Source organism: Vombatus ursinus, unplaced genomic scaffold (genome assembly GCF_900497805.2).
Source record: "Vombatus ursinus unplaced genomic scaffold, bare-nosed wombat genome assembly UNPS02014797.1, whole genome shotgun sequence".
NCBI lineage: Eukaryota > Metazoa > Chordata > Mammalia > Diprotodontia > Vombatidae > Vombatus > Vombatus ursinus.
In genome coordinates, this window is record NW_020954575.1 from 5,246,199 (window position 1) to 5,260,515 (window position 14,317).

The 14,317-nt window shown below is 35.9% G+C and overlaps 1 protein-coding gene across 1 annotated transcript in view; it reads right to left on the minus strand.

Annotated features, from left to right (window-relative positions):
• Positions 1-1,200: 1,200 nt before the first annotated feature.
• The window catches only part of RAD51C (RAD51 paralog C), a 68,386-nt gene continuing 55,269 nt past the window's right edge, over positions 1,201-14,317 (minus strand). Inside the window, exons 8-9 of the mRNA XM_027870358.1 lie at positions 14,168-14,228; positions 1,201-1,856 (exon numbers count right to left, since the gene is read on the minus strand). Of these exons, the coding sequence (XP_027726159.1) occupies positions 1,755-1,856; positions 14,168-14,228 (163 nt within the window). The 3' untranslated portion in view covers positions 1,201-1,754. The remainder of the gene's footprint in view (positions 1,857-14,167; positions 14,229-14,317) is intronic.

Consider the following 14,317-nt stretch of genomic DNA (forward strand, 5'->3'; position numbering starts at 1 on the left):
ACAAAATATAATAATGTATTGTTGCTCAGTCATGTCCAACTCTTCATGACCCCATGGACTATAGCATGCCAATACTGTCCAAGGCTTTTTCTTGGAGTGGTTTGCTGTTTTCTTCTCCAGTGGATTAAGGGAAACAGAGGTTAAGGGACTTGCCCAGGGTCATATGACTAGTAAGTGTCTGAGGCCAGATTAGAACTCAGGTCTAACTCCAGGTCCAGCACTCTATCCACTGAGCCTTCTAGTTGCTCCATAATAATCATAATATAATGCTAATATATACATATAAGTTAAAAAAAAACTTGGGAATTCTGATCAACAGGATTATCAACTATAGTTCTAGAGGACTAATGATGAAACCTATTGCCCAGCTCCTGGTAGAGAGGTGACAGACTCAGAATGCAGATCAAGAATTTTTTAAAAATAAAAAGACCATGAGAAATTTTGTTTTGCTTGATTATACATGCCTGTAAAAGAGTTTTGTTTTTCTTGCTTTCTCAATTTGAAGGGGGAGGGGGAGAGAAAAGAAAGGAGATGGAAGTGGAAGGTAGAGAAGGAGGATTTTTGTCTGGGAATAAGAGTGAAAAATAGCGAAACATGAGTTAGTGAGGTTCATTACCTCAATTGCGACTTTGCAATCCAAATAGCAATATTATTACACGTGGCTATCTACAATTTAACAAAAGCTAACTGAATGGAAATTAAGCAATAACAGTGTCATGATGGCTTTTAGTGGTTACCTCCTGGCACCATAGTGAAACATTTAATGAAATTAGTGATCCACCAGCCTAAACTGATAAACTTTAATGACTTCTACCTGTCTATATATTTTGTTTTTGAGGGAGGTCCCTTTGCTGACTGGTGATCTATGCACTACACAAGGTTAGTTTGTGTTCCTTTAACTAGCGCCTAAGGATTTAGTTAACATGGAAAAGAAATGTTGAAGGAAAAGAGGACTGAATAAAAACTTCCCACTGCCATTATCATCTAGGTACTGCCACAACCTGTAGACATGATCTGAGAGTGCCTGACCTCACCTAAATCTGTATTAAGCACAGCTGCAGGTTTAGAAGAGGCACTACAACCATACTTTTAAACTTAGGACTAGCCTACAATAACTACAATGCATTGCCACAACTATTCCATTCAACCAAAATAATATAATATGCCTAAGACTGCCAGAGCAGGAAAGAAATCTAAATATGAGGGTCAAAAAGATTTTAATATGCATTATGACACATTGATTTTGGGTACTTTTAGAAGGTAAGAATCCTGGTAATGATCCTGTGCTGTCAAGGTTAAAATTAGGTTCAAGCATTATCAAATCATACATAATTAGAAGGTTTGTTACGCAGTTAGGTAGAGATATTTATGTACAATGTATTACTGGGATGAGAGTTTAATAACCAATATGGATATCAAAAATTAAATGGGTAGAGTATGAATTAATTTATAAAAGCTCCAAGTTAATGATATTAACTTACTATGTATATATTTTATGTATTTTAATATTTACAACCATTTTTGTTGCTTGAGTGTATTCTATACAAATGTTTTAATAAATGATTTATGAGTATTTGGTAATGTCATTTTATAATTGATGTGATTGTCTTAAATTGTTAATTTAATACTGTGGTAATTGTTGATATTGGAGACATTCTATGATTGTTTACAATGTTTGCTGTGTAAACTGTAATCAGCACTTAATGGTCTTTACAACATTTTTGTGCTACACAAGATGCAAAATCTTTAAAATATTATTCTTCTTCCCTTGCTTCTCGTGACCGCTTTCGGGGGTTCGCTGAAGGTTCCACTGGAGGTGATAATGGAGAAGGAACTACATCTCGAAAACCCTGGGCCTGCAAATAAAAACAACAAATTGGTTTTTAAAACATCTGAAATAAAGATAGTCTTCTGTACTTCAAATTAATTAGTCTATGTGTATTCTTATAGTACCAACCATAAGAGGGCATTATAAGTAAAAGAGATCTTAGTTGTTACTATAGCAGTAAATGAACACTTTCCTCATTTTTGCCCTAGTTCCTAAGCATTGCAACTAAACCACTTAGAAGAAATAATGAGATGAAAAAATATTAGAATATAGTTAAGGTAAATTATAATAACACTTTTCACCTTCACTCCATTGAACTACTTTGTTTTGGAAACTATTAGGGGCAACAAGATGAAGGAATAGACATTTTCACTGATCCCCACAACCACTCAAACCTCTTCAAAACTGAAATTATGCTCCAAAGATAAAACTATTTCAGCTGTTGCCATGGTCTAGGACACCCAGAATCCAAAAGAAGGAAAAAAACCAAACTCATGAAATGATGCCTACCCTGAGCTCACTTAGCATACCTTTCCCAGACTACCAGCAATGAGGCTGCATAACAGCAAAGACCCAGTAAAACCTAAGCCCACGCTCTTCTATGCTCCCGCCCCCTTGCCCCACCTCAGTGCTGTGGAGACCCTAGCTGCCAGCTATGGAAGTTGGGCTAAGATAGATAGACAGTGCAGTGGCTGCCCTCCAGGAGCAGAAATCTGCTGGGGGCCTTGACAGCAAGCCAGCACTGCAGCAGAAAAACCTGTAGCACCGTGCTACAGAGCTTTGAACTGCCAGTGCAGGTCAGACAGCTGAGAAACACAGAAAGTGAAACAGGCCATCTAGACCATACACCATGTGCATAGGGATTGTGGAACATTCTATTAAGTCTAAGGAAAAGTGCTCAGCACCTAGACTGGGCCAATTCTCTATCCAAAAGTCACTTGCGGCAGAGACCAAGACAGGCAAACTGGGAACTGCCCAGTATAGAAAGAGGATGAGATGCTTTGAGATGCAACCCCCGAAGGAAAAAGAGTCTGAAAGTGAGCGATAGGGGAAAATGAGGAGGAAAAAGACTAAAATTAGCATATATCTCAGGAAGAAGAAAACTCAAAGACCTTAAACATAAGTACATAGGCAGGAAAATTATTAAAAACAGGAAATGTGCCCTACAGGTCTAGTAAACAAATCCAGACATCTATGAATAAATACTACAAAACAAAGGGAAACACTTGATAAGATGGAGGATCCTATGGAATGTGATAGCATGGAACCACGGTACTCTGTTGCTAAGACCACTCAGTAACATTCTTTTATTTTTTTCAAAAGAGAAATGGGAATTCTGAAAGCAGAATTTATGGCCTACACTGCAAAAATAACAGGCAGAATAGAAAAACTGGAATCTGATGGCATCTCTCATCAGAGAAACAAGAGAGAACAATAGATTCAGAATGCAAATATACAGAAGTGAAGGATTATCTAGAAGAAGAGAATCAAAAAAGAATAACATTAAAAGAGAATGTGTTCACTATGTAAGTAAAACACACTGCTCTTAAAGATAGGATATGTAGAGACAACCTAAGGATCATAGGTCTTCCAAAAGAACATAATAGGACAAAACAAAAACAAAAACATACACACATCATAATGCACAAAATAATAGAAAAGAACTGCCCAGAACTTCTAAACATGGAAAATTAATTAACAATGGAAAGAATTCAAAGATTACCTCCAGAAAAAAAAAACCCAAGACAGCAAAATGAATGAATACAAGACTAGTCTGCACTCACCAGAAAATGTAGGAGAGAACGGAGTGTGTTCAGAAAAGCAATGGAGCTCAGGATACAGCCCAGAGTGACCTATTTTGCAAATGTGAACTTAATTATAAATGAAAAGATGAAAGTTCAGTAACAAAGAGGATTTTGAAACATTCTTGGAAAGAAAACCAGAACTGAAGAGATTATTTGCTTCTCAAACACCCCAAATAACAGAAATGTGGTTAAAGACAACAAAAACGACAGCAAAGAGATCAGTAAGACATTTCTTTCTAAACATACAAAAGGAGACAGCTGAGAAGGCACAAGTTTGGCGGAGATGGTTACCTTGGAAGTTCTGACTGCATGAGGAATACAGAGAACAGAGAGACTACATAATTATAGGGGTCATGAATCAGAGAATGAGGGTCTAGAGTAGACAGAGATATAATGAACATAATGAATATCTATAATGAACAGAGTGGGAGAAATCCTTTTTGGAAAGGAACACACACACACACACAGACACACACACACACACACAGACACACACAGACACACACACACACACACACACACACACACCAAAAAACTAATGATCAGGACTTGAAGGGGAGAAGGAGGAGGAATCTATCTGACTGAGAGAAAAAATGAGGGGAAGAATTATATAACTAGGAGGAAAGAAAATTGAAGTAATATGTAAAATCCTAAAGCAAAAAAGGGTAACAAATGAGAAGAAGGGAACAGGAATGAGGGGAAGAGAGCCAGTGGGAAAAGGGACATCTTTAAAAAAGATTAAGGTAAAGTAACTAAAGGTATAGAGTAGTGTTTACATTAGAAGAGGGGAAAAAATAACCTGAAAAACCCAATATTAAAAATAGAGAAAAATATGAACCTAACTCTCATAACTTTAAATATGAATGGAGCATTGTTGGCAGAGTTGTGAACTGATCCAACCATTCTGGAGAACAATCTGGAACAAAGGGCTATAAAACCATGCATACCCTTTGACCCAGCAATACCACTGCTAGGTCTGTGTCTCCCAAAGAGACCATAAAAAAGGAGAAAGGACCTAAATGTATAAAAATATTTATAGCAGCTCTTTTTGTGATAGTAAAGAATTGGAAATTGAGGGGATGTCCAATAAGTGGGGAATGGCTGAACATGCTATGGTATATGAATGTAATGGAATACTATTGTTCCATAAGAAATGATGAGTAGGTGGATTTCAGAGAGACCTGGAAAGGCTTACAAGAACTGAAGCTGAGTGAAATGAGCAGAACGAGGATAATATTGTACACAGGAATAGCAACACTGTGTGATGACCCCAACTTTGATAGACTTAGCTCTTCTTAGCAATGCAATGATCTAAGACAATTCCAAAAGACTCATGATGGAAAATACTATCCACATCTAGAGAAAGACCTATGGAGTTTGAATGCAGATGGAAGCATACTATTTTTTTTAATTGATTTTTCTTTCTCATGGTTTTGCCCTTTGGTTCTAATTCTTCTTTACAACATGACTAACGTGGAAATTTGTTTAATATGAGTGTACATGAATAGCCTATATCCGATTGCATGCTGTCTTAGAGAGGGGGGAAAGGGAAAAATTTAGAACTCAAAATCTTACAAAAGTGAATGCTCAAAACTAAAAATAAATGAATTAAAAAAAACTTCTAAAAGAAATTGTGAATGGATTACACAATCCAATAAAATGAAAAAGAGTGACAGACTGGATAAGGTAAGTGTTAGAGACTAATGAAGAAGCAGAACATAAAACATAATGTGACAGAATTAATTTCTCCAGATTTTGTCTTTAAAACATTACAGTTGCCAGAGAAGCCTTTAAATGCCAAGATGAAACAAATTTAAAATAATACAATAAAACTCTTTAAAACTGTGGGTAAGTTTCTGGGTTTAGGTAATAAAAATTAAACACAAAAACTACAAAAAAGGAAAAAAAAACCTTTTCCCACCTTGCTTCCTAGTACCTAAATAAATTCAATGAGTAGACAGACCAGAATTTGCTTATCAAATTAGCAAACAAAGCTGAGAGGAATAGTTAATAAATTGGATGGCAACCAGGAACCAAAAAGATCTTGAGTGGCTCTTGTACTTGTGTTCCAAAAACTGAATTCCCAAGTACATGATGGGGAAGACATTTTTAAACAGCAGTTTATCTCAAAAAGATCTGGTGGTTTTGGTGGACAAGTTCAATATGAGCTACCCATGTGGTAAGATAACCAAAAAAAAAACTAATGAGGTATGGGGCTACAATGACAACAAGCTTCCTGGAATAAAGAGATGACAGTCCCTCTACAGTCTGCCATGGTCAACCCACATCTGGAGTACTGTGCTGAGTTCTGATCACTAGAGTTTAGGGACAAAAATAAGCTGGATATCATTCAGACAGCAACCAGGATGATGAAGGGACTGGAGTTTATGCCATCTGAGGCTCATGTGAAGAAAGTGGATATGTTTATCCTGGAAAAGAGATGACTCAGAACCTGACATCTTTCTTTAAGTACTTTTTGGCCCCAGAGAGCACAACCAGGAGGAGCACGGGGGGGGGGGGGGCACGGGGGGGGGGGGGGGATGATTTGAAAGAGGTAAATTTAGACATGAAACAGGAAAAAAATTCCAAGCAATCAGAGTTACATAAAAGTGGAATGCCTGGAGGGTAGCAAGTTCCCCACTCATTGGAGGTCTTTTACCATAGGTTGGATGACTGCTTAGTGGATGTGTAGTTAATAGGATTCCTTGGTACGGGTGGAAATAGGTTGAATTAGATCCCTTCTAACCTAAAAAAAAATATTGGGGCAGCTAGGTGGCACAGTGGGTAGAGCTCCAGCCTTGGAGTCAGGAGGACCTGAGTTCAAATCCAGCCTCAGACACTTAACACGTACTAGCTGTGTGACCCTGGGCAAGTCACTTAACCCTGATTGACTCACCAAAAAAAAAAAAAGCTAAAAAATGCTGTTATTTGTGAATTGTTTTTCTATAAGAGCTTTGTACAACACTTGCAGAGACTCCCTCAAAATATTAAGACAAATAATTAAGTTTTAATGCCACTCTCCTACAATGTTTCAGTTCACTAGAGAATGTAAAAAAAGAAAACAAAACACACACAACAACCCACAAATCCACCCACCAACCTCCAAAATAACTCACTATTTACTCTCCCTCAGCCCACACTGCCATTCAGTTGCCAAATCTTGTTGGTTCTACCTTCATACCATTTTATATCTGATTCCTTTGTACTCACACAGTTACTACCATAATTTAGTTCTTCCTCATCTCTCAAGTGGAGTACAACAGACACCTAACTGTTCGTGCCTCAAATCTTTCCCTACTTTAATCCATCTGCTACACTGCTACCAAAGTGATTTCTTTTAGGTGCAGATATGACCATGTCACTCCTTTACTGAATTGACTCCAGTAGCTTCCTAGGCTTGCCTCTCCTATCAAATACTTAGCTTTTTTTTAAAATTAAATTTTATTTTTTAATTAGCAGAAATCTATTTTCTCTCTCCTACTGCCTACTCCATAGGGGGTAAATTAGGAAAAATAAATTCCTTGTAATAAATATGTATAATCAGGAAAAAACAAACTGCCTCACTGGCCATGTCAAATAAATACATTTATTAAAATTCTATAAATAAGTATATGTGTGTACATACAAATTCTGTACTCTTGAATCCATCCTTTTTCTGTCAAGAGGTAGACAGCAAGCTACATAATTAGTCCTCATGGAAGGTCACAGTTCCTACAGCTTTCAAAGTCCCATGCCCCCCCCACCCCCCACCCCCCACCCCCCGAGGCAATCGGGGTTAAGTGACTTGCCCAGGATCACACAGCTAGGAAGTGTCAAGTGTCTGAGGCCAGATTTGAACTTAGGTGCTCCTGACTCCAGGGCCAGTGCAAAAGTTGTTTGTTTTTTAAGTGTTATTTTATATAAATTATTTTCTTACTTCTGCTCATTTCATTCTTTACCAGTTTTATACAAGTATTCAAAATTATTTTTGTAATACTGATGTCGTAGTTGAAAATGTTCTGGTTCTGCTCACTTCACCATGCATCAGTTCATACAAGTCTTTCCATGTCTCTTTGAAATAATCTATTTCCTCATTTCTTATGACTTAACAGCACTCCATTATACACATATACAATTTCTTCCTGTTTACTTTTTAAAGTCTTCACAACCTATTTTTTTTTACTTCATTGTAAATTATTCTTCCTTCCCTACTGTGTTCCTGCCAAACTAGCATTCTTTTTGTTGCTCTTCACCCAAAATACTACATCTCCAGTACCCATGCCTTTTCCTTGGCTTTCCTCCATGGCTAGACTTCGCCAGCACCTAGCACAGCACCCGATAAATACTTGATTAACTCATGCTTTCAAAAAACGTGGTTTCAATGGTTAGTACTCCCTTCACTGATGTTGACTGCAATTCTGCTGATGCTTTAGTAGAGAGGTTTCAAACTTGGAATCCATGAAATTCCCAAGTACAGCCTAAACCAGTTTAAAATGTAAATTGTGGAAATGTTCATGGTCTATACAACCTGCCAGAGCTTTTATTCTCAAACTGTGTTTGAGAATCCATAGTCCTCTTCATACCATGATGAGGCACTGGAGCTAAAATTCTAGTGTCTGGTAAAACTTTCAATAAAAGTCCTCTAGGATATTCAAATAAGTTAAGAAGTACTACTTATAATTATATTAATTGTCCATTTTTGTTTCTTAGGAATTGACAGTTTTTAACACCTTAAGTAGTTCTGCTTGGGAAAAAGAATGTAAGCTTGAAGTTAAATATAGAACAGTGGTCTCAGTAAAAGAAAACTCATCATGTTCTCTCAGAAGTTGCATATTTATAATTTAAATCACTATTGATTAGAGAAATGCAAATCAAAACAGCTCTGAGGTACCACATCACACCTATCAGATTGGCTAACATGACAAAACAGGAAAATGATAAATGCTGGAGATGTGGGAAAACTGGAACACTAATGCATTGCTGGTGGAGTTGTGAAATGATCCAACCATTTTGGAGAGCAATTTGGAACTATGCCCAAAGGGTTATAAAAATGTGCATACCCTTTGACCCAGCAATAGCACTTCTAGGGCTATATCACAAACAGATCATACAAATGGGAAAAGTACAAAAATATTCATAGCAGCTCTTTTTGTGGTGGCAAAGAATTGGAAATTGAGAGGATGCCCATCAATTTAAGAATGTCTGAGCAAGTTGTGGTATATAAATGTAATGGAATACTATTGTGCTACAAGAAATGATGAACAGGCTGATTTCAGAAAAACCTGGAAAGACTTGTATGGTCTGATGCTGAGTGAAGTGAGCAGAACCAAGAGAACATTGTACACAATAACAGCCATGTTGTGTGATGACTAATATTGATAAACTTAACCCTTCCCAGCAATACAAGGATCTAAGACATCTCCAGAGGTCTCATGATGGAAAATGTTATCCACATCCAAAGAAAGAACTATGGAAGTTGAACTGTTATTTTTTTTTCTCTTCTGTTGAGTTTTGTTTCCTCTTTCTGATGGTTCCGCCTATTGGTTTTAATTTTTACTTACAATATCACTAATGTGAAAATATGTTTAACAGAAATGTAAATGTATAGCCTATATCAGATTGTGTGCTGTCTTGGGGAAGGTGGTGGGGAGGAAAGGGGAGAAAAATTTTAAACTAAAGCATATGGAAGTGATTATTGATAAATCAAAATTAATAAAAAAAAGAAGTTGCATATTTATTCGTAAATTGTGTTTTAGAGAGGTAGCATGGCACAGAAGAGAACCAGCCTCAAAATCAGTTAGACCTAGGGTTCAAGTTGTGCCTCTAACATATCCTTGGCTGTGTGACCTTAGATAAGTCTCAACCTCTCAGTACTGCAGTCAGCTAACATACACAAAAACAGAAATTTTAAGAAGATAAGAATGAAACAAGCAAGTAAAAATTTTTTTTACAAATGGAACAAAAAAATCTTTTTGCTTGATATTATTTTAGGAAGAGGAATAACTGAACATGTTTTATTATTTTTGAAAATCTTAGTTTCACTCTCATACCACAATTCAAAGATGTGGTTCAAAGTGTGGTTTAAATTGTTATGGTTTTAATGACTGTCATGGCCAAACTATATCTCACAAAGTTATATAGAAGCACATAATTAACTGCACTTACTAAAACAAGATATTAATTTTACATTTCTACTCACCAATTATGCAAAGGTTTGTGCTGAAATTTGGCTAGTAAATTTCACTCTTCTCTGATGTCAACTAGTTGTTCTTGCAAGTGAGTCCAAAGTTACTGCATTTGTATATTTTATAATAAATGGGTTCAAAATGCACTGAAACTCTTTGCAAAACTTTTAATTGGCATAGAAAAGTTTGTTTCCAAGTGTAAGTATGCTGAAATGAATTTTTACAGGGTGATATGCTTACATCATCTTTGGCAACAAAGACTTTGTTTTTAATTGTCTTGCTAATTTCATAGTGTCATACTATTATATTAGCTAATATCTGTTTTGAACATAGTAAGTGCTTATTAATAAATGCTTTTTCATCCCCAATATTTAAATGGTCAAAGGATATCAACAAACAGTTCTCAAAATAAGAATTGCGAACTATTAACAACCATACAAAAGAATACTCTGAATCACTAGTAATAAGAGAAATGTAAATCAAAACAATTTGAAGATTTACCTTGTATCTAGCAAACTGGCAAAAATGACAAAGAGGGGAATCTTTTGGGAATCAAACTGGAGGGGTGAGTGGTAGACAGGCATATACTAGTACATTGTTGGTGGAGCTATGAAACAATACAACCATTTTGGAAAGCAATTTGGAATTATCCAAATAAAGTGGCTAAAATATTCATACTTTCTGACCCACAGATTCCACTATGAGGCCTATACCCAAAGGAATTTATGGATAAGAAGCGCACACGCACGCACACACACACACACACACACACACATACACACACACATTTATAGCAGTACTTTCATTTGGTAACAAAAAATTGGAATGCCCACCGAATAGCTGAAAAAAATTGAGGTACAAGAATGTAAAGGAATATTACTGTGCCATAAGAAATTGTGAATATTATGAATGAGAGGCATAAAAAGACCTAATGAATTGATACACTGTAAAGTAAGTAGAGCCAAGAAAGCAATATGACTACAGTAACATAAATGGAAAAAAACAAGCACCACAAAATAACCAAAAGTAAACATTATAAAATTAAGAAAGAACATACATGGCCCCAAAGAAGAGATATGAGAAGATTCCTTTGATGAGGCAGAAGTGTTCCACAAGTGTGGAACATTAAATTTTCAGACTTTTTTGATGTAACTGGTTTTGCTGATTTTTCTTTTAAAAAAATATATTCTTTATAATGTGGGTGGGAGAAGGAGGGAAATTTAGGAGATGTGAAAAATATCTCAGTAAAATGTTATCTTGAAAAATGCTTTTTCACTCATTTATCTTAAGGTATACTATATACTTAGATAGAAGTTTATTGTTAATTTAAAGGACGTAAATCCAAATTTCATATAATCTTGATAATTTTAAAAATTTTTGGCCAACCATTCCCCAATTGATAGTCAAAAGATATAAACAGGCTGTTTTCAGAAGAAATCAAAGCTATCAAGTCAAATAAAAAAGTGCATAAAATCACTATTGATTAGAGAAATGCAAATTAAAACAACTGAGATTCTACCTCATACCTATCAGATTGACTAACATTACAGAAAATGAAAATGACAAATGCTAGAAGGGATATGGAAAAATTGGGACACTGATACACTGCTGGTGGAGCTGTGAATTAGTCCAACCATTATGGAGAATAATTTGGAACTATGCCCAAAGAGCTATAAAACTGTGCATACCTTTTGATCCAGCAATCCCACTATTAGGTCTGCACCCCCGAGAGGTCAAAGAAAAAAAGGAAGGATCCTTCTGCATAAAAACATTTATAGCAGCTCTTTTTGTGGTGTCAAAGAATTAGAAATTAAGGGGATGCCCATCAACTGGGGAATGATTGAACAAATTGTGGTATATGAGTGTGATAGAATACTATTATGTTATAAGAAATAATGAGCAGGATGATTTGAGAAAAAACTGGGAAGATTTATATGAACTGATGCAATGTGAGATGAGCAGAACCAGAGCGCTGTACACAGTAGCAGCAATACTGTAAGGATGATCAACTGTGAAAGACTTAGCTGCTCTGATCAAGACTATGAGCCAAGATAATTCCAAAGAACCTATGATGAAAATGCTATCCACCTCCACAGAAAGAACTGATGAACTGTTGAGTACATATGGAAGCATACTTTTTTAAGCTTTATTTTTCATGGTTTTGTGTGTGTATGTGTTTTCTTCTGCAACATGGTTAATATGGAAATGTACTGCATGACTTCACATGTATAACTGACATCATATTGTTTGCCTTCTCAATGGATGGGGGAGGGGCAAGAGGGAAGAAGAGAATTTGGAACTCAAAATTTTTAAAAAATTAATGTTGAAAAATTTTTACATGTAATTAGGAAATATTTAACAAAATAAGTAAAAGTACATTAAAAAATTGTTTTGGCTGACCTGTCAGATATGATTAGATCATCCACATCTAATGTGGCTTGACAAAGGGCTCATACTGAAAGAAGCGTTGTATTTGCCATTTTCTTACAGTTCACTTGTACTTATACTAATAGTATTATCCTACTCTGCAGTCTCTGCAGGAATCTTCTTAAATCACCTGTCTACTCTGTGGGTGTCAGTTTAATTAAAACTGGGTAATATAATCTATGAATCACAGAACCTGAGAGCTGGAAGGGGCTTCAGTGTCCACCTAATCTAATCCATACACAAAAGAAATTTCTGCTCTAATATTCCTGAGAAGTGATCACATACAAAGCCTGTGAAAAGGGAGAACTATACCACCTGAGTTAGTCCATTCCACTTTTGGACAATTCAAATTGTTGGGAAATTTTTCCTGATACCATCCTATGTTGGTCTCTTTGCAACTTCTACTGCTCCTAGTTCTGCTCTCTGGGGCCAAGCACAACAAGTTACATCTTTCTCTACATCACAGCCCTTTAGATGTGTGAAGACATCTATCATGTCCCCCTTGAATCTTCTCTTCTGCAGGCTGAACATGCCCAGTTCCTTCAACCTAATCTGATGTGACACGGACTTCAGACCCTTCACTATCCTTGTTACTATTCTTAATCCAACTTATTAAGGTCTTTCTTAAAGCAGGGAGCCCAGAACTAGACACAATATTCCAGATGAGGTCTGACGATGACATGGTACAGTGGGATGGTCTCCTCCCTATTCCTGGAGAACCAGGAGAACGTTGTACATAGTAACAGCCACACTGTGCAATGACTAACTTTGATAGACTTAGCTCTTCTCAGCAATGCAAGGATCTAAGACATGTCCAAAAGTCTCACGATGGAAAATACTATCCACATCCGGGGAAAGAACTATGGAGTGTGAATACAGATCAAAGCATACTATTTGCTCTCTTTTTTTCTTCTGTTTTGTTTCTTCTTTCTTGTGGTTCTTCCAATTGGTCCTAATTCTTCCTTACAACATGACTAATGTGAAAATATGTTTAATAGGAATGTACATGTAGAACCTATATCAGATTGCACAGAATCTTGGGAAGGGAGATGGGGAGGGAGAGGGTGAAAAATTTAAAACTCAAAAGCATATGGAAGTGATTGTTCAAAACTATAGATAAATCAATAAATAAATGAAACATTAAAAAAAAAAAGAATATACCAAATATTGGAAGGGATATACAGACTGAGTGAAGGTACCAGTTTTGAACTATAAGTTAGGTATTAGTAAAGCTAAATTTCTTTCTTTTCTTTTTTTTTTAGATTAAAAAGGTCTCATTTTCCTTCTGTACTTTAATGAACTGCCCTGTGCACCTGACCCTGTCTGGAAGAAAACTGTCCTATAATAGTGTTTTTCAAAGCGCAGGTTGGAACACACCAGTTTACTGCCATATAGATTCATTAACAAGCTTCAGATTTTTTCTCCTCATTTTTTATTCTTGTAGAAATGAGAATCTAGTAATTTATCAACATTTGTGTCTATACCATGGGGAAAGATGTACACTTTGGCCAAAAATATAAATCCTACAATAAATATTTTCCCAAATAATGTTATATTAGTAAATGTGGCTACAGTGATGGTTACTGAAAGACCTACTGCCTAGGTACAGACCAACATGACTAATGCTGATATTTTAAGTTGTTTACTTTTAAAATCTTAATATGATAAAGTTAGTTTTGTAGAACATATTACTCTAAAAGCAAGGGAAATATTTCTTTTATTGACCTCAAGAATAAATGTTTAGAATAATTTTTTGTGAAATACTGGAACATTCTGCAACGGTAACACTACTTGAAGAATTAATAAACATGGTAGGGACAAAATCTATTTCTAAAGAGGATTGATGTCTAACAGAATTAAGAGAAATAATTTTTTGAAAGCTTTTTTTTAGACAATTGCAACCATTCAACACACAATTTCCACTCCCATCAAATTGAACTAACCGTTATGTCAAACAGTACTGTGGCCTCCTTCTGGCTTGGTGATTTGTGCAATGTTGCTAACCTGCTTAGAAATAATGGACACAAATACAATTTCAATTAGTAAGGATAAATAAAAATTTCAATTTACAGAGTGGTTTTGCTACAATTCTA